The sequence below is a fragment of the Paroedura picta genome, chromosome 10, assembly GCF_049243985.1.
Source record: "Paroedura picta isolate Pp20150507F chromosome 10, Ppicta_v3.0, whole genome shotgun sequence".
NCBI lineage: Eukaryota > Metazoa > Chordata > Lepidosauria > Squamata > Gekkonidae > Paroedura > Paroedura picta.
In genome coordinates, this window is record NC_135378.1 from 44,217,947 (window position 1) to 44,238,813 (window position 20,867).

The 20,867-nt window shown below is 41.0% G+C and overlaps 1 protein-coding gene and 1 long non-coding RNA gene across 5 annotated transcripts in view; one reads left to right on the top strand and one right to left on the bottom strand.

Annotated features, from left to right (window-relative positions):
• Positions 1 to 2,992: 2,992 nt before the first annotated feature.
• The window catches only part of LOC143845341 (putative ATP-dependent RNA helicase DDX60), a 63,447-nt gene continuing 45,572 nt past the window's right edge, over positions 2,993 to 20,867 (top strand). For 2 of the 4 annotated variants that reach the window (XM_077353642.1, XM_077353645.1), the window contains exons 1-10: positions 2,993 to 3,143; positions 7,589 to 7,843; positions 7,942 to 8,011; positions 8,994 to 9,171; positions 10,792 to 11,133; positions 13,475 to 13,594; positions 14,734 to 14,907; positions 15,631 to 15,789; positions 16,793 to 16,934; positions 19,259 to 19,414. In XM_077353642.1, coding sequence (XP_077209757.1) covers positions 7,597 to 7,843; positions 7,942 to 8,011; positions 8,994 to 9,171; positions 10,792 to 11,133; positions 13,475 to 13,594; positions 14,734 to 14,907; positions 15,631 to 15,789; positions 16,793 to 16,934; positions 19,259 to 19,414 — 1,588 coding nt within the window. In that variant the 5' untranslated portion in view covers positions 2,993 to 3,143; positions 7,589 to 7,596. Of the gene's footprint in view, positions 3,157 to 3,178; positions 3,691 to 7,588; positions 7,844 to 7,941; positions 8,012 to 8,993; positions 9,172 to 10,791; positions 11,134 to 13,474; positions 13,595 to 14,733; positions 14,908 to 15,630; positions 15,790 to 16,792; positions 16,935 to 19,258; positions 19,415 to 20,867 lie in introns of those variants that run through there. The other 2 variants (XM_077353643.1, XM_077353644.1) reach the window with 2 other exon arrangements.
• On the bottom strand, positions 4,473 to 20,588 carry LOC143818972 (uncharacterized). Its single transcript, XR_013224706.1, has 3 exons — positions 20,491 to 20,588; positions 6,660 to 6,780; positions 4,473 to 4,597 (listed from the first exon to the last, which is right to left on the bottom strand). It is a non-coding gene; the product is annotated as an uncharacterized LOC143818972 (long non-coding RNA).

The following is a 20,867-nucleotide window of genomic DNA, read 5'->3' on the forward strand; positions in this document are numbered from 1 at the left end:
AGGGTCAAGCAGTTCCTCAGTACCACCTTCTGGAAATGAGTAGCCAATTAAGAGCAAACCCAGCAAAGTGTAGCACCCCAGTCCCTAACTCATGAAGTCTAACATGTAGGATGTCATAGTCAATGGTATAAAATCTGCTGAGACATTTAGGAGAAAAGGAGCATTGATCAGGGTGACCTTATCTTTGCCTGAAATTCTAGTCATGAAATACATAAGTATTTACCAGCTACTGGTCCATTATTTATATCATCTATACACGTTTTCATAAAATGCTTAAGGAAATATATATCAGACAATGTTTTAAATACCATTTTTTAATTCATGGGTTGTATTTAGTCAATCATTCTTGGCCAGCAACTTCTTAATAGAGCCCCTGTTACATATGTGTTGCATTCATGTCATTTTCATGATACCTGGCATAGCCTTTTTGGTGGTCAAAGGAGACCCCACCCTCTCTTTTTTCACCAGTAGAGATATCTAATAGTCTCTACCAGGATTTCCATCTTGGAAGTATGAGAATCAGTTGACACCAGACAAATGTAGACAGCTGTATAATGATGACAGATGCTGTGTGCTAAACAAAGATGAAAATGTGAAAGGATGTGAATTACACTACATGGGAAAAGAGAGAGCAAAGTCTGCTGTGGGAATATGCCAAAATATCCAATGCATAATCTACCAAGTATTGCTTGATTGTTAAAATAAAACAAAGAGAAGTGGATGGAGTGGGTGGAGAAAGAGGAAGGAAGAAAGAGAAAGAGAGAACTTGACTCTTCTGGATGAATGTAGAAGGAAATGTTAGGAAGGCACTTAACTCAGTACTATTTTTGGAAACAAATTCCACAGAGTTGGATGGTCTTCAGGCTTTTTCTTATTTGATTGGCTAATGGACAGGTGCTCCAGAAGGTGGGGGTAGAAGTATCCCAGGCGTCACCATATGCCACGTTGATGATGGATAATGAAATTGATTTCCTGTATTATGTCAAATACAAGTTAGTAGGGATGGACACAAACCAGGAAAACCCAATTTGATTTGGGTATGGAATACCTCAAACTCATTGGGAATCTTAGAATGTGGAAGGGGAAGATGTATCACTAGCACCACCCTCCAAGTCACTGGCATCACAATCCTCCCTGCTGAAAAGTTTCATGTTGTAGCTTAGGCTGCAAAACTGAAAACTCTTGCATGGCAGTTCAGAACCCCATGAAAGTGGATGGAGCAGGGGAACTGGGCAGCGAGATCCCTGATCATGTGCTGGGGTATTTCTGCTTCGGGGAGGGAAGGCTATGCTCATTGCCCATGTGGCACAGAAGAAAGTGATGACATCCTCTTGTGGCCATGAGTAGACCCCTTCTGCCCCTCTCATAGTGCTGAAGACCTGACAAAGCAAGTACCCAACCCAACTGCAGCCTAGGACTGTTGATCAGCTAGACCTTGACAGTGTGCCAGAGAGGGAAACAAGCAGAAAGCCAGGCAGACAGGAAAGAAGGAAGATGGGCACAGGATGATCCCCCAGAAGAGAAGCAGGTTAGTTAGGGGGAGGTTTCACATTAGGCATGAAGAGCTGGGTGCTAAAATAACCTCTAAAATCACTCCCTGAGACAGTAAGAAGTGCCTCAAGAAAGGGCAGTTGGAGGAGGAAAGGAGACAGACTGACAAAGACAGATAATCCCCAAAGTGGTCAGGAGGAAGGGGTTTCTAATGGAGAGCTGGGAAATAAAATTAGTAGTCAGCCCCAAAGCAACCCAACCCCGCCCCCCACCTCTCATTTTACTACAACTCAGATTGTAGTAATTTTCCATCCCTGAATTGGCTGTCCTAATATGTCTGTCATAATGCAATTTGTTTAGAAATTAATAGATTAATTAATTTTACACTATATTATTCACACAATCTTAACCCATGTACTGCAATAAATAGAGACTTTTTGGAATAACGAAATGAACATTGCTTCAAAAGTGGAAAATATTCACATTGCATATTAACACATGGCCTGAAGCAATATTGCGAAGGAGAAATAAAAAACATGAAATATGAGTAGGCAAGATACAAATTTGTTCTGAATGTGTGGATTATTGTGGACAATGTGTGTGTATAGTAGGATGTATATGGAATGAGATTAGCTAGTCGTTTAGGAACCAAGCAGGGTTTTATTTTTGTCATTGGCCTATCTCCAGTTGGCCACGAGAAAGTCTCTCTCTCTTTTTGCCTGCTTCATACTGTATCTGGGAGGTTATTTAAATAGAGTGTAGACTGATAAGATCCCAAGTGAGGTGGCAGATAGGGCTCAGCACCTCTGGGCCTAACTCTGTGCAGAACGATTCAAATGGGTAGCCGTGCTGGTCTGAAGTAGCACAATAAAATCAGTCTAGTAGCACCTTTAAGAACAACAAAGATTTATTCAAGGCATGAGCTTTCGAGTGCAAGCACTCTTCCTCAGACTAAGAAGTCCTTACAAAAGGGGTAGTCAACCTGTGGTCCTCCAGATGTTCATGGACTACAATTCCCATGAGGCCCTGCCAGCAAATGCTGACAGGGGCTCATGGGAATTGTAGTCCATGAACATCTGGAGGTCCACAGGTTGACTACCCCGCCTTACATGACAGTGGGAATATATAGCAAAAATTAATTCTGTTACATTAATAAACTGTGTCACACATCCAAATACATCCATCTAAAATTCTTAGCCAAAACAGCCAATTTTCTGTGCAGAAAATTGTTCTTCATATTCTCATTTGCTTTACAATTTACTAGAAAAATAACCTTGCTCTAGCTTAGAAAATATTTGTACATTTTGCACAGTTTTCAGGGAGAAAAAGCACTGATTCCAGGTTAAATAATAGTGACTCATTTTATTAATATTATATTTTAGCAGTATGGTGCTCAATTTTGCTTGCTTGCTTAGTTAATATTTAATTTCGAAACCAGCACCCACTATGCTTTCTATAAGAAACGAAACTTATTTGTTATAAAGTACCCTGTTGGCAGGAATATAAAATCAGACAGCTGCTGACTCAGAAGCCTCTAACTGCTGTGGATGAGATAGAGAACGCCCTGCACTTTCCATGCTACCCTTTTTTTGTACCCAGGAGAGGAAAAGATAAAGTGGCAGATCTCTCCCTACTTTCTTCCAGGAAGCAATGTAATTACATGGGGTATGATGTGCACAGAAAAGGTGGAATAGAGGAGCAAATGGGTTTGTGGATGAAGGTGTTTTTGCCTGCTGGGTGGTTGTGCTAAAAAGAGCATCAAATATTGTTGGATAATGTGTATTACTCAGAGTCCAACCTTTGAAAGAGATGTGTCGGCTCTGTTCTAGTGCTTGATTTGAAGGCAGTCTCGCTCTGGGGCCAGACCCTGAATTGTGAGGAGGAGGGCTAACTGCATGTTTTATTTCTCCATTATTCACCCCTAAGTTCATTGATGAAGCAGTTCTGGGATTTTTGTGTTTGGAACCTAATTCTCAGGGATGTGGGATGTCTGATTTGGACCAGGAATGTGACATAGGACTTAAGCCTTCCATTATTATTGTTGTTGTTGTTGTTGTTGTTATTAGTAGTAGTAGTAGTTGTAGTAGTAGTTGGATTTTCTATTATTTGCTATTTCTCGACTTGAAAAAAATCCTGGGAAGCTGCTGTTTGCCCTGCTGGGGAAATGGAAGGTACCAAAAGGCTGCATGTAGACTTCAGGTAAGTTTCACCAGTGGAGCAAACAGTAGCTCTGTGGACCCATTCACGGGAAAATGATATGCGGGAAAAGGCTAAAGCCACCCCCTATATACACACCATGTCCTGTGTGCCTGGGATATGAGTTCTGAGCACACACTTTCAGACTTCACATGTTGATCACTCCACAAATGGACTTATGATAAGCCTAATATGTAGCTGATGGTGAGTGGAAAAATGAAGACAGATGCAATTATTAAGCAATATAATTTTTCATGTTGAACTTGTTTATACATTATAACTTGTGATTTAATTGCTCTTGATAATTTTCTTGGAATGTGCACTAGCATCAAAATCTGCATTTAGAATTCTGAATTAGGACCTTTCAGATTCAGAATTTGGAATTTAAAATATCCAGAATATGCAAATATCCAGACCTGAGTTAATATCAATAGGAACAACCATATTCTATTTAAAACCCGGACAAAGAGAAAACCAATTTCTCTCAACCCTTTGACCATTTATTTTATTACAGTATTGAAGTTTTGAGAAGATGTGGAACATGAACAATCCAAATGAGACTGTTGCCAGAAAACACTGCCAATTAGGCAATGCCTGCAATCTGGGCATGATTTTTTTTTGTTCAAAAATGTACCCATTTTTTATTTTGGAAAGAACCAGTAGGTATCTGTGCCTACTTCAGGATTTCATAAATGCGGAGTAGACAGACATCATTCACAGGCTTTGATCTCTCTGATTACTCCCCCTCCCACTTCACAAGATTATGACAACACCAGTCAGGAGACCTTAAGCTCTCTGCTGCCCCACCCTTGACGCCAGACAGCGTAGGGAATATTTCAGTTCTGTTTCTCCAGAAGCCAGGCAAATCTGTCTGTGAAGTAGGTTTCACTTTCCTCCTCTTGTGAATATCCTATAGAAATCAATGGAATTTTGAATATTAGGAATTATTCTTAATATATCTGGAATGACAACATTTGGGTCAGATTTTTAGTAACTATTCAAAATATAACATTTTATTTTTATTTTTTATTTTATTTATTGAAAAAATGGCGCGGAGACTGGTGAAAGCAAGCCTCTCGATGCTCCAAGAGCAGTTTATTTATACATTCTTGCAGACCACCTGGCGAAAGCTCAGTGGCTAATACTTGCTGCAATAAGGCGGAGACCCTGTAACCTGGTCAGGCAGGTAGCTCCTGATTGATGCATACCATGCCCTAATATGGTTTGTTGATCCTCCTGTCCACATGCCCAAAGGGGGCCTGATATGGTTTGTTTACTACGTGCTCTGTTTAGGGCAAAGGTGCAGTGTGGAGACACTATATCCTGGGATGGTTGGCCTGTAGAGATTCGGCCTGAGGGCGTTGGCAAACCACGCTCTCTGTGGCTGCACCTCTGCATCTAACCTAGACCAATCAGGATACTACAGCACAGCAATTACCTCATATGTTAAAAGGATTACTTGAAGCCTATCAGTTTGCTCCACGCTACCTCACAGGATTACTTGAAGCCTATCAGTTTGCTCCACGCTACCTTGCGGGATTATTTGAAATGATTTACGTGTATGTATAAATAAAGGATTCCCCTCTGTTCAAGAGGTCTTTCGCAGGAAATCCTTCTCTGTGTCATTCTTCCTCATTGCTTCCCGACATTGGCCAATCCCAGGTAATGATTCCAAAGTGCACCTACAATTTATTTTAAGATTTTATGCTGCCCTTTCCTGAGGGCTCAGGGCAGCTCATAACATTAGTTAGTGCCTCCAAATACTTTCAAATCTGAATTGTATATCTGTATCATTTCCTTTGATAAATTAACTTTGTAAAGGCTTTTATTTTTAATTGATAATTTTAATAGCCTTATCTGATTCAAGCTACTGAATCTGAATCAAGCTACATTCACAGGGTTTTTTAAAATGTAGAGCAGCCTTTCTCAACTTTTTTTTTTTTTTACCATTCTTCAGTCTTCAAGAAACCCCAGATGTGGTATGACTGTGCAAGTACCTTTGGGAAGCATAGCTGTGTACACGCCCACCTAGGGCTCTTCCCTTTCCCATCCCTTCTAGGCCCATCATTGGCCATTAGAGGAGGGGAGATAACATGACTATATATGGTCATATCACCTGATAAACATTTAACAAATTTTAAAATATATATATTAAAAATTCTACCCAGTCAGGAAACCCTTCCAGGGCCAGTAAGAAACCCCAGGGTTTCACAAAACTCTGGTTGAGAAAAACAAAAGTAGAGTTTTGAACAGGGCAGTGATCAAGGTTGTGAATCAAAGTGCCACCCACCTATGAGGCAGTACAGATCACATATGTAAGGCAATCATAGAACAACAGACCTATCATCCAATTATGCTAAGTAATAATAATCTTTATTTTCATATCCTGCCCTTCCTAATAGCTCAGAGTGGGCAATGGTGTATTTTAAAAACAACTGTTTCCTTTAGAAAAAAATATAAATATTAGAACATCTATATTTACATCAGCCCTATTTCAAAAACTACAACAGGAGTTCTAAACCTCCTGTTGAATGCTGTACCTGTACGAAGAAGAAGAAGAGGAAGATTTGGTTCTAAACCTCCTGTTGAATGCTGTACCTACATGAACTTTGTACCTGCATACATTAATTTAACGCGATGGTTCATAGGATATAGAAATGGTACTTAAATGCTTGTTCTGTTATCCGTCAATAAACCATATGTGAATTTAGAACAAACTCTTTGACTGCTTGCAGTCATATTTAACTAGCTAAACTTTTTGTATAGTGAAAAGCCCTACACTAAGAAATGGCTGGATGGAGTCACTGAAGCAGTAGGTACAAACTTAAATGGACTCCAAGGAAAGGTAGAGGACAGGAAGGCCTGGAGGATCATTGTCCATGGGGTCGCGATGGGTCGGACATGACTTCGCACCTAATAACAACAACAAAGAAATGCAAGCCAGTAGCAAATGTCCAGCACTTCCCACCAACCTGTTTGATATGATTCAATAAGAGTAATGTGGCCTCCATATGTCAAGAATGCAGTTCTTTTAATCCTTTCCTTCATAAAGTAGGTATTCTCAGGTCATGGAAGAAGCAAAGTCTTCAATGGCTAAGAGAGATTTTATTCATTTATTACATTTCTATACCACCCTCCCAGAAAGTTAGCTCAGGTCAGTGTATATCATATTAAAACATTATAATAACAAAATATGTAACAATTAATTAACATTTCTAAAATGTAACATTTAAAATTAAATTGAAGTGACAATGTAAGTTACTGTAAGCAACAGTACCAGCATCAGTAGTCCTTGGATGGGTCGCCGTCAGATCTCCTGGAGCTTGACTATGGTCAGGGGGCATCTTTAGTGGGGGGGGGGAGAGTAGTTGTTGTTTCACTGGCCCCAACCATAAGCCTAGTGAAGATGCACATTTTCATATCCTGCCCTTACTAATGGAACAAACTCTTTTACTGCTCATAGTCATATTTAACTAGCTAAGAGAGAGCCAGCTTTGTGTAATAATTAGTAGTGTGGACTTCTAATCTGGTGAGGCGGGTTTGAATCTTCGGTCCTCTTCCACATGCAGCCAACTGGGTGACCTTGGGCTTGCCACAGCACTGAGAAAGCTGTTCTGACTGAGCAGTAATAGCAGGGCTCTCTCAGCCTCATCTACCTCACAGGGTGTCTGTTGTGGGGAAAGGGAAGGAGATTGTAAGCCACCTTGAGATGCCTTCTGGTAGAAAAAAGTGGCATATAAGAACCAATTCTTCTTCATGGGGGTCCCATCGATTTCAGTGGAGGAAATTTAACCATCTCCCATCAAACTAGATAAATGAGATTTTAAAGCTGGAACACATCTATAATTTTAAAGAGCATTCAGCACAATAATTGAGCATGATGTTTTTGTCTTAAAAATAGAGTCTGCAATGGCTTCTTCAGAATCTGATTCTGAAGCAGAGTTTAATGAGGAGAGTAACAGTGATGATTCTGATTCTGTCATGAGTGACTTTTTCCTGGAGGATATGCCCTCACTCCTGGAGCAGCACAAGGAACTGTATGATGTTCAAAGCTGTGGTGATTTTTCTGAAGTTGTGAATTCAGAAGATGGAAGTTCTGCAGCGTGTAAGGAAAATTCAAAAATGCCTGAAGACAACTGCAGTTCCCAGGATCCAAGTAAGAAGAAACTATGGTGCTATTTATTTTGTTTATAACTTACATTAGATATATTGTAAAATTGCAATTCATTTACTGATTGCATTTCTATATTTTAGAATTAAGAAAAAGTCAGATATTTCTGGATAATTTATCACTGCATGTTTTTGCATCTTTATCAAAAGCCAAGTAAGTATAAGAATTCATTTGTCAAAACATAAATATAAATGTAAAATATACATTTCCAATAAATCTTGTATATGTGATTACATAATAATTATGTTATAAATATGTCAATGTAAAATCTCAATTGTATTAAATAAAATCTATAGAAAACTATATAGCTACAATATTAAATTAATGCATAGACAGTTTTTATAGATTATATCCCTTCTCTTGGTTGTAGAAACCTTGTGGATATACCAAGGATATAGTCAACTTGTAGAACAAAAAAAAGCAACCGACAAGGATTCTTGCCCCCTCCCCCCTCCCCCACCCCCTGCTGGCATGTCTGCTGGTGGGGGTGGGTGCAGCCAAGCGTGACACAGCGCTGCACGTCGCTGTGCTGGGGCTGGCTCCACTATGCCTCTGAGGCCTCTCCCGCCCTCTGGAGAGCAGGGGCAGCCTCAGGAGATTAATGGGGACAGGGCCAGCTTAGTGCAACACAGTGCAGTGTGTCACTGTGCTGGCCTCATCCCTGCCAGTATCCCGAGGCTGCCTCCACTCTCTGGAGAGCAGGAGCAGCCTCGGAGGCCTAGCAGATGTGGCCCCAGCCCCGTGACACACAGTGCTGTGTCACACTGGGCTGGCCCTGCCACCACCAGTTTCCCGAGGCTGCCCCTGCTCTCTGGAGGGTGGGAATGGCCTTGGAAGACTGGCAGCGGCAGCACCACCACCAGAGCAATGAGCATGCCTCAGTGTTCTTGCGTCGCTGCCCATCTACTAGCAGGCCCTGGGGGCAGGACTATGTCCATAGACTTCTGTTGGAGGGAGCGCACCAGTAGATTTTCCACACCAATAACTACCACAGTGGGACTTACTCTGAATGAACATGCTTTATTCTCAAAATAAACTAAAGATTGAATTGGGAAAGTAAAAGACAGTTTATGGAAATCAGCTTGTATCTTTAATGTTTACCTTTTACATTAATTTCATTTGCCTTATCATTTAGGTATTCCAGCATACTGAATGACTTTGTAGAATCTGAATTTTTTGTAATTGACGGAGATTCACTAATTATCAGGTGTTTATGCACCCCAAGACCATTCCTGTCCTTTATTTACACAGTAGAGAGTTTTCTGAATGATTTCATTCAAAAAGGAGCAAGATTTATAATTGTATTCTTCAAGGTATGGTAATAGCAGTTATCTTTTTATTTCTGTTAAATGCAATTGCACCACTATAGAAAATCCAATCCATTCAATCTAATTATAGTAATTATATTTTATGCTAATTGCAGGAACTATATAGCCTATATTCTAATAACAAAGTCGAGATATCTTTGGAAACTTAAATCCACCTAGGTTTGCAGAAAAATGTGATATCTTTAAAAAAGAATACAAACCACTGGGCAGCTTTAAAAAGCTGGAAATAATTTTTAAATGTAGCTTTTAAAAATATTCTTTCCTTAGCTGTTGCTAGGCAACCACTGAATTCTAAACTTAGTATTGTCAATAAAAGGCGGGGGGCTGGGCAGACCTCTGAGGAAGGGATCTTTGGGGCCACATCTGGCAAAGTTTGCTAGTGACTCTGTGGCAGAGTTTGAGAAGAGCAGGGATTGGGGTGGGGTGGTTGGCGAGGCGAGGCAAGGCAAGGCAAGGTCTTAGCAGGATATACTGCCATAGAGACCACTATCCAAAGCAGTCATTTTCTCTATAGAGACCAATCTCTGTTGTCTAGAGTTCAGTTGTAATTCTGGAAACCCTAGTCTTGGCAGCACCTTCTGGGTTGAATTGATACCACTTGATGTGCATGACTCAACTAGGCTTGGCTGCTTGCTGCTGTTCAACAGCCACTGCCCTATGAAAGCCAGTTGGGTTTAGCTGCTAGAGCTTCAGAGTAGGGTTAATGAGGCCGAGGTTCAGATTCTCATCTTGCTGTGGAATCTGACTGGGCGATTTTGTTCAAGTCCCATACTTTCAGCCTAAACTAACTCAGGGTTGTTCTGAAGATAAAAAGGATAATGCATGCTTCTTTGGTCTCCCCTGTGGAGAAAGACCATAGTTTTTTCTAGGTAGTGGCCATGAAGAGTAAAGATAGATAGCTGAAGACAGAAGGGCACACAAAGCTGGGTGTTGGGTTGGAAAGAAACATGGTTGCTACCTCTAGGTTTGGAAATTCCTAGTCATTTGACAGGTGGAGCCTGGGGATGGACATTAGACAGATACAATGCCATGGACTCCATCCTCCAACCCAGCCATTTCTTGAACAAGAACTACTACTACCATCCTTCAGCTAAGATAACCTGGAGTTAAAACTGCTCTGACAGAGATTAGTTCACGTGCAGAAAATGACTGGTTTGGAAGTTGCACTCTATGGCTTTATGCCCCTAACCTTGCCTACCTCAGGCTCTAAAATCTTTAGGTATTTTTCAACCCAGAGTGGACAACCTTACAGGTATTGTGTATATATGTATGTGTGTGTGTGTGTAGTAGAAATCTCTCCTACAAAGTACATTTCTCTTGCTAAAGAGCTAGCCATTAAGGAGACAGGTAGGTCAAATACAAACTTGCCTCTTCAGATTTTAATAGGGAGAAAATATCTCAGCCCATTCTTACTTAAAAGATTTGACAGAAATGACTGCTTATGTTTGTTATGGTTGTCTACTCAAAAATTGCATGTAAAATGAAGTATTGCAGAATTGAAAGTATACTGTTTACTTAATTAATTATGGACAATGGCAAAAAGTTATCAAGAGTTTAACTTAGTTGTGTTTATTTTATTTTTTTATTTGAATTTATTTTCTACAGGACGTAGAACAGATGTATTTCAGCCAACCTGATCTACTATTCTTACGTACTATGCTAATTCATCACTTGGAACGCAACACTGACATTGTTCTTCATACGGATTTTTCTAATTGTTTGTCGCCAGAATGGCAGATTTTCATCAGGGAAAACTATCCATATTTTATAATACTTTCTGATATGGGACTGACATCCATTCAGACAGACTATCTGAACATATTCTTCAGCCTTTCTTTGTCAAAGAAAATCAATGTGGTACTTATATCAGGAGAGGAGTCAGGCATTCTTAGAATTCATGCTTATCATATTCAGAGCATGTATGAACACAGAAATTTTTTCTTAATGGTATGTAAGAACAAATTTAAAAAATCTGGAACTGGAGAAAACAGTACACTTTTGCTTTGTAGATATTAATAAAGCAAGGGACGTAATCATTCTTATCTTGATGTTGCCACAGAAGAATAAGAAAGACAGTGTGTACATGTTGGAAGATGAGGAAGCAGACAATTCTTAATAAAAAGTAGGTGGGTGAGGACTTAGTGAACTTTGACAGAAGGTGGAACCATAAACTGATGAAAACCAATAGGCCTGAGAAAACAGAGTAGATTCGCAGCAATGGTGGAAGTGTGACAGGAAAGAATAACAAGGTTTAGCTATCATAGTTGGTTTGTAGAAATATAGGGTTGTGAAAAACTAAAATACACAAATCTAGGCCAGCCTCGGCCCATCCCCTTTCCATCCCCTCCAGGCCCATCATTAGCCATTTTGGGAGAGAGGATAGATCAACATGACCCTATATGGTCATATCATCCAATAATTGTTTAACACACACCCCCCCCCCCATTTGGGAAACCCAGGGCCATCAAAAAAAAAGGGGGGGTCACAAAACTATGGTTGACGAAGCCTGCTCCAGGCCTTGCAAATAATCAACTCCACATTTTCACACTAAGTCTCTATTAAAGGGACAGGACATCTGTCTATAGGTATGTTGGCAACCTAAGGGAGACCCAATATAGGGCCATGGTGTTTGGGAAGAAGAGAATACTTGTATAAAATGAGTAAGGTTCTAGTTAATGTTGTGGAATTTAAGGACCTATCTATTTCATATATTATGCTGTTTTGATTGCCTTGTTCTCTAATGTTGTAATGCATCTTTATTGCATTATTTATTCTATGTAATATAAAAGCAAATGTCACATATAACATTTAGTAGGTATGGGAGCGATATTTTCACCAATTTTCCATTGCTACAAGGCACCTCTGATCCTCCCCAACTATTTCCCCAGGTGCATAATTTAGGGAGTTATTCTGGGCTATTACGAGAGGAAATAATTTATGCAAATCACCCCCGCATCCATAGAAATGGAACCCAAGTCAATGTTCTCAAGTCTTATAATTTCTGTTTTAGTGTTTATCTTATAGACCAGAGCATTGTGGCAAAGCAGCATGTTCTGCCATTTACAGGGGATGCACAGGAGATGCAATAATGTGGCTGGGGAAAGTTGACACAGTGGAATTATTCTGCTGTGGGTGGAGCAGGGTTTTTTCATTTTACAGGAAGGCCGGATTGTATGGAACTGCAATCCCACCTTCCTGCAAAAATAGACACAAAGTTCCAGTTGACCCCGTGTTACTGTGCAATGCCCCAAAGCCGAGTAGAGCGTATATGGTCGTGTGTCTCCCCCCCCCCCCGGTCACTGTAGCACAGGGAGGAGCTATGCCTTCTAGGCCTAGCTCATCCTGTGTGCACAGACCTGCCCTAGTTTTTTTTTTTTTTAACACGGGCAAGGCTCTTTTCTAAAAGGCCATAGAGAACCCCTTTCAGCCACAACAATCAATACTGAGCTAGATGGGCTAGTGATCTGACTTATTATGAGGTAAGTTTCCTTGTTATAGCTAGCCAGAGCTGTGAGCATGTGAGGGAGGAACAGAACACAACAGAACATGTTTTACATGCAGAATAGGGGTGCTAGTCCCCAGGTGGAACCTGGGGATCCCTTGGAATTATAGCTCATCTCCAGGTCACAGAGATCACTTCCCCTGGAGAATATGCCTGCTTGGGAGAGTTGACTCCATAACATTATGCTCCACTGAGGTCCCTCCCCACCCCACATCCCGACCACTTGTGGATTTACCTACAAATACTCCAGGAATTTTCCAACCTTATTTCAGAAAGTTAGATGGACCAGTGAGTTGAAATAGTTTTACATAATGTATCTAAACCTTATTTATTATATTTGTAACAATTGATCTGGCTTTACTGAGAGCCAGCTTGGTGTAGTGGTTAGGAGTGCAGACTTCTAATCTGGCACACCGGATTTGAATCTATGCTCCTGTGCCTGCAGCCAGCTAGGTGGCCTTGGGCTCACCACAGCACTGATAAAGCTGTTCTGACTGATCAGTAATATCAGGGCTCTCTCAGTCTCACCTACCTCACAGGGTGTCTGTTGTGGGGAGAGGAAAGGGAAGGCGATTGTAAGCCACTTGGAAACTCCTTCGGGTAGGGAAAAGCGGCATATAAGAACCAACTCTCTTCCTCCTCCTCCTCCTCCTCCTCCCCTACTTGCTGTTTCCCAGGTTGTCTTATATTATTGCTAGTTGCTTGGTGCAATAATGCATTTCTAATATTTTGAAGGTCCTGAAGGATCTTGTCTCATTAACTATTTAACGTTAATTATCATTTTAGCATGAAAAAGATTTTCTGCATGCTTGGGAAGCTATGCTCAAACATATAACAAAATTCCAGGACCAAGAACTGTACCTGTACAAACATCTGAAGTTCAACATAAGAATGATACTTGAAGAGGTAACTGTTAACTGTATTCCACAGGAGAGATAAAACAGCAATAGTTGGAAATCAATTCGGATAATGTTTTAGCTTGAACGCATTGCTAAATAGAAAATGCTGGATTGTGTGCATCCAGCCACCCTTTTTGTTTAGTGTAAGCCATGCCCCCAGGACAATAATCTCCCAACATAACCTTTTTGATAGTACCCCTTCTTTCTTTTTCAGCAGTGCAAAAGATACTTGAATATTATTGATTGATTGATTGATTAGATTTGCTACCTGCTGCTCTCGAGAATGGCTCGCAGCGGGTTACAAAGAAAAATAAAAAGCTCACATTAAAAACTAAACCCTATCCCATATCCACCCTCCCCATCATCCTAACCCTCCTGTCCCCCACACAGCACCTCAGGGTATAAGTTCCATTGTCTACATATGATGTCTTAACATGAACATCCAACTAACAACGCTTGAATCTTTTTTCATGTGTTATTTTGCATTTTGTTTTTTTATCACTACTTAACCAATCTTTCAGTATCATAGGATACGGTTCTATGTGATATGGAGGAATGCCCTTTCCCCAAGAAAAATAATGGAAAATCTTTCAGTAGCTTGTGGAAGCAGTGTCAGGTTGAATAAGACATTTATGTTGAATCTCCTCCTGATGCTCTGACTTTGTGGCACCCCTTCTGCAAAAGGGCATTTCATTTATTTTGCTGAATTTGTTCTTAAATTTGGATCTGACAAAATTTACTTTCAAGAATTCCACATGCATAATTACTTTACTGATATGGTCCTTAACCAGTAACATTCCACACTTGAAAACTGCGAGTTAATACCCAAAGAAAAAAAAGAATGGGAAAAGTTGCTCTGGAGAAAGTGGGGTGAAGAGCAGTACATTTGAAGCTACTGTACATTTGAAACTACTCCTAGAGCAGCCAAAAATGTGTGGAAAGTTCTACAAACATTAATGATTTAAGAATGCCAGCTTGCATGTAGGTGGAAATGGCTGTTGCCCGGACATTCAGATTTCTCCCAATGGCTGCTGTCTTATACTGTTTGCTTGCTATGGCCAAGTTTGAGATCAGGCAGGAAAATTGCATCTGTAATATCTTTTCTGTTGTTGAAATACTTCATTTTAATCAATACTATGATTGCAGGTCTGTCAAGCTATATCATTGCTTAAGGTTTTGTGGCCAGAAGGATCAGACGTTAGACGTGCTTTCTGTGTTCTTACATGCGCAGTGGGAATGAAAATCTACAAAAGCATGTTAGAGAAAGCAAAGGCAACTGATGAAACAAAAGGAGAACAAATAGAACAGAGGAGTGAAAAGGTGTGAAAGGTGTATGCAATGCTGGAAAGGATTATTGTTAAAATCACAACTGCCAAGACCCTTTGTTTTTCTTTCTTTTCATGGTCAATGATTTGGGGCTTTAAAGAAATTAGCATGATATCTTCTTTCATGAGGTCTCAATGCTATCCCATCTAATTTAGTTTTAAGGGAAAGGGATAGGAGAAATGATAATAGCCAATATAATAGGGATGGGATATATAGCACTGGTGAAGGGAGAGGTAAGAGGAGACAGGTAGAATGGGGAATTGGCAGGGGGAAGGCTGTTATCTAGGCAACCAGCAACCAAAACATAACTAAGACCTAATGAATGTGTTTTAGAAGTTCTTGCTGGGTCCTTTTTGGTGGGAACAAAATGACTTGTTTTTCACCTTCCCAGGGTAACTGTACTTGGTATGAAAAGAGGGGCAAGGGACTATTTATTACTTCTAAGTTATTCATATATCAGAGACTTTACCTTTTAGGTCAGTTAGTTGCAGGTGTGTATGTTTTTGTGTGAAACATTTGTATTGTCTTGTAAAGAGTACTGGGAACCATTACATCTTTGTGGGGATGGAAAAAGAACAGTCAAGAGACCAAGCCCTCAATTTAGTTGTCAACTCTGGGTCGGGAAATTTGGAGGTGGAGTCTGGAGAGGGCAGGGTTTGAGGAGGGGAGGGACTTCAGCAGGATACAATTGAAAAAAAACTTGGATTTTTGCAACAGGACACAGTAGAAGAGTTAACAATGGAAGAAGCAGCAGATCTTTGTAGAATTCAGTGCCTGAGTGTGGCTTTTCTTTGTAATTTGCCACTTTCACAACGAGCTCAAATTAGAACCATCAAGTCCCGTTGGACTAGAGAGGCCTTCCCATTTATAAAGATGGTAGGTTAATAACATTTTATTCTTATGGGGAGGGGTGATAACACCAACTGTGTTCTATTGCCGTGGTCCCCAAACCCCAGTCCATTAACCGGTACCGGTCCATTGATTGGTACCGGTCCATGGATCAGTTGGTACCGGGCCACAGCTCCTTCTCGTCCTCCTCCCCGGCTGCTGCCTTGGAGGCTGCCCTGCCACTCTGTTGCCGGCTCACCTTTGGTGCTCTCCAGCGGCCGCCATGGCCAGGTCTCCCCCTTGGTGTAGCACTGCGCAGCTGCTGCTGACAGCACCCCCTGCTGCCGACAGCACAGTGGGAGGTCAGGGGGACCAGCGGGAAAGCAAGTGGAGCAGGGGCTCAGGCGGTGGTGAAGTATCCCAGGCCTCAGTAAAATTATCAAACGTTGACCGGTCCCTGGTAATAAAAAGGTTGGGGACCACTGTTCTATTGTGCTTATAGGGAAAGAGCTCTGAATGATTACTATTTAATTTGTAGACTTCCCCTCCCTACAAGTGTACTCAGGGTGGGTTGCAACATACGTCTACCGTTAAAAGCATCTTAAAAACATAGACAATTAAAATACTAACCTATCTCTGTTCCATTACTACCATAACTTTGCTGGCCATTTTGTTTAGAACTATGGTTGAGAGTCTTTTGACAACTCTGGTCTTGAGAGCTCTGGATATCAGTTTGGCTTTGTCAATCTGTTCCTTTCCTTCATTAGGAGGCTTGTTTTAAATATTGCAGGTGAGAGTTCCTGCCTGAGATATTAAAGCAAATATGGCTACAACATAGTGGTGCCAAGATAATATTGTTGTGGCATGGACCCATGCTCAGTTTGATGGTCGAGTGAAAATAGGTGAAATCCTGGTGGAACCTCCAAGAGCTTACTTATCATGTGATCTGATACACTGTAGTTTCTCAAGACTGTCCAATCTTTCAATTCAACTTTGGATTGGAAGAATAAAACTCTCGTGAAACCTGTTGTTCTGTATTCTATTTCAATAGCTACAAAGATGTGACTGCCTTGTCCTGAATTACCTGAATGCTGCAAATGACTGGAAATTGGATTTTACATACCTGCCAGACTTGCGCGACATCTTTCTATGGAAGAATCTTGTGCACTACTATGAATCAGAATACGGGGCAGGTACTTGCCAGTCACACTTTAGGCTTCTTTCCTGATGCAGAGGTGGTTAACTCACAACCCCTTCGTGTGTCCTTCCTGGCCTCAGCTTTGGTACCTCCTTTTATTCCCATCCTTCCTTCCTTCCTTTGTCCCTTGCCTAATGTAGTCATAAAGTTTCTGCAGCCCTGTCCTCCTTGCCTAGCTGTATTCTGTCTTTGTAGGTCTTTCTCTGGGATGGGTGCTTAGCCCTACTCTGCAGCTCTGCTTTCATCCCCTGATCTCCTGTACTTGTTGGCTAGGGTGTCAGACTCCCTGAGCCCTGCCTACTCCTTGTTGCTGTGTATGGCTCTGGTTTCTGAAGATTTGGCTCTGACCCATTCCTGCTATGTTGCTTGGCTGGAGCTGGCTGCACACCTTCTCCTGGTCTCCCCTCCTTTCCTGGTTGTACTTGTCATTGCCAGTTTTTGGTGGCCTGCTAAGGTTTGGTAAGTGTGTTTAAGGGGCTGGAAGCCCACATGTCTGTCCTCACTCCCCTGTCCAGTCTCCCCTGACGTATTCAGATCTGTGGCTCTGGACATCCACTATGTCTATTAGGATAAGGGAAACTGGAACCTTCAACTGGACCTCTATGCGGAAATCACTGGACTCTGCACAGTCAGAAAAAGAAGTTCCACAATGACAATGCTAGAGAATGAGCTAGCTAGTCAGACTGGAGTTGAACTGTGGAGTGGAAGAGATAGTAGTCAGGACTTTTTCTGCACTTGTGGTCAAATGGGCCCTTCCGTAAAGAATTGCTTTTAATAGAATATGGGGTTGATTGGCATTTGTGTCAGCATCCCCCCCTCCAGCATGCTGCCTCTTATATATTGAATAGAGATCAGCCAAAGCAGTGTGTAGTCTTTTTGCTTGTTCTTATTTTATTAAGCTAGGATCACTGAGCATATTAAGCCACAATCAAGGAGCAAAAAGCTCTTTTGAAGTTTCTTTGACACTATTTCTAAAATATACCAAAAACATAAAAGAACATTTATAAGGCAATGTTTTGCACACTCAAAGGTCACTAACCTAGTATTTAAACAATATAAGTCAAACCACACTTACGTAGGTGCAAACGAGGTTACGCACAATCAATTCTTCATGCTTCATACCTCTTGGGGACATAGCCAGGCAAACTGCTTTTTGTGTTCCAACTAGCTAACATGGAGTCATGCAATATATTATTCAGTTAATCAGAACATGAATTGCCTTACATTCTTAAGTTAAAGGCAAATCCCTTAAAATTAACTAAACTGGCAAATCTAGTTCACTTTTAAAGTTATATTTTCAAGGGAGTCAGCAAAAGGATGTAAGGGCCAGTGATGAGTTTAGTCCACCAGGGGTCAGTGCTCCCAGTCTCTAATAAGCCTCAAAATGAGACAATTCTTACGTGCATCCATGTTAATAAATGGACAAGGTTTAAATACAAACAAAATAACAAAGGACATGTCATCTTCTGTGCAGCCAGCTTCCAATAATATATTTTTAGATGGAAACTGCTGTAAAGTCACAGTTGGTTTATGGTAACCCCATCAGGATTTCCAGGAGACATTCCAAGGTGGTTTTCCATTGCCTGCCTCTGCATCTTGACCCTGGACTTCCTTGGTGGTCTCCCATCCAATACTAACCAGGGCTGATCCTGCTTAGCTTTCAAGATTTGATGACGCTAGACTAGCATGATCTAGCCAGGTCAGGAGGGCTAAAGGGAGGGCTGTTTAAACTGCTTTCCCTGGTCTGGTTGTCCATCTTCTCATCTAACCCCCCCATTACTGTTCGCCTATGATAAATGTTCTATGTAAATGTTTCAAAATGTTTTATGTAAACTGCCCAGAGCTGTAGAGAAGGGCGGTATAAAAATCTAAACAAACAAACAAACAAACAAATAAATGTCCTTGTGCATTGTTCCATTACATGTTTCTCAAGCAGACTACTTCCCTTGGGTTGAGCATGGGGTCATCATGCATATCCGAGCTGTGTCTTCTGTGAATAAAAACTAACAATAGCATGCTAATCATTTGAAACATTGGCCCCTCTGAGCTGATCCACTGGTTTACTTGATTCCCATACATAAAATGATCTTTGCTATGATTCATGGAAGTTTCATGTAACACCACAAACAGGGGAAGGCCTAAATCCTGCTAAACAGTGAATTCAGAATCCTGATCAATATGTGAATAAAACCCTAAGAAGTGGGGTTAAATCTGATCCATCACCGAAACCTTTGACGGATAGCATTGAATTCATCAGTAATTATGAGCTAAGGAAAAGACAGAGTTATTTTAAACCATACTTGTAACTGTTCTCTGTAGGCTTAAAGTTAGAACTGGGAGAAGGAATTAAGAATGATTATCAACATCTATGGAATACTGCAACCACAATCGTTGGCCTGTGGGATCTCGAGGATGCTTTTCCAGTGCGAAACACCTCAAAGTGCTTCCTTCAACAGAGTGAAATCTCAGTTAAAGGTATTAGAGGTCTTGAACTATGAATTATGGACATGAATATCTGCCAGTTGTCAACATCAATGCTTGCTACTTTGAAAAACTGGTTATGTTTTGATATTTTTAGCAGTACTGCCTTACTAAAGTGAATTGTTTGCAGTACAGTCCTAAGCACACTTTTCTAAATCCAGTAAATCAGAAGGATGTAAGTTTGCTTAGGCTACCATTAGCGGAAGAGGGGTGAAGTGAAGACATTTCCAAGAAAATAAAATGTTCCTTATGTTCATTGTTGTGGCATGTCTGTATCTTATTTTGAAAGGATGTTTAAACATTACCATAGCAATCAGAGAGCGTTAGGGCAGTGGTTGAGAGTAGAGAAGTAAACTATCCCCCCCACCGGGCCTCAGTAAAAGGCGTTGAGTGTTTAAACATCCCTTCAAAATAAGATACAGACACGCCACAACAATGAACATAAGGAACATTTTATTTTCATGGAAATTTTAACTCGTGACAATGACAAATCAATGGGAACCCTGAGCTTGTTTCTCTGCAACGAGATAGTCCCATCTGGGAGTGATGGGAGACAATGACACCCGAAGTGTGTTGTAAAGGGCAGGGGGGGGCAGAAGGTGTCCTTCGGGGCCCACCTCCAATTAGTCGAAGGACCACATGTGGTCCGCAGCCCACAGGTTGGGGACCGCTAATCTACAGGAACAAATGTTGCAAGTTCAAACTAACAACAACAAAAATGTCTCCCCTTTTAAAAGATCTTTGCTGTCCATAGCCCAACAAAATCCCTGTTAAACAAATAGTCCTTACTATGCCTCATACAATTCTCCAATGAGGGACTGTGCCTCGCCTCTTCAGGGAGCCTGTTCCACAGAATGTAGCCACAACAGAAGAGGCCTGGCCTCTGATTAATGCGAGGTGCACCTTTCTACCCAACAAACAGCAACCTGCAAACTATAGTTGGTGCACAGAAACACATGGAACGATACAGTCCTTCAGATATGGAGGGCTTTCAGAGTCATACCCAACATCTTGATTTGATCTTAGAAAAAAACTGGCAGTCAGTGTATTTATTTCAAAATGGTTAACACCTGGTATCCTTGACGATAGTTGAGCTGTTGCATTCTACATCAGCTGCAGTTTAAGGGTTGTCTTGAAGGATAGCCCAACGTAGAGAGTAATCCATCTGTAAGGTAACAGAAGTATGCATCAGTGTGGCCAGATCAACTCTCAAAAAGAAAAAGTCAGTCTGGGAGGGCGGTTTATATATCAGACAGACAGAGAGACAGGCTGATGACCAGATTCAGGAATGATACCCACTTTACATTTTGTGTGAGAGCAATGCACAGCTGTATTCTACTACAGTTTTAAATATAATAATGTATGCAGAACAATGAAAGGATACGATGATATGTAACATTTCTGATTCAGATTCAGAGTACCTTTATTGGCATAAAATATCTCTGAT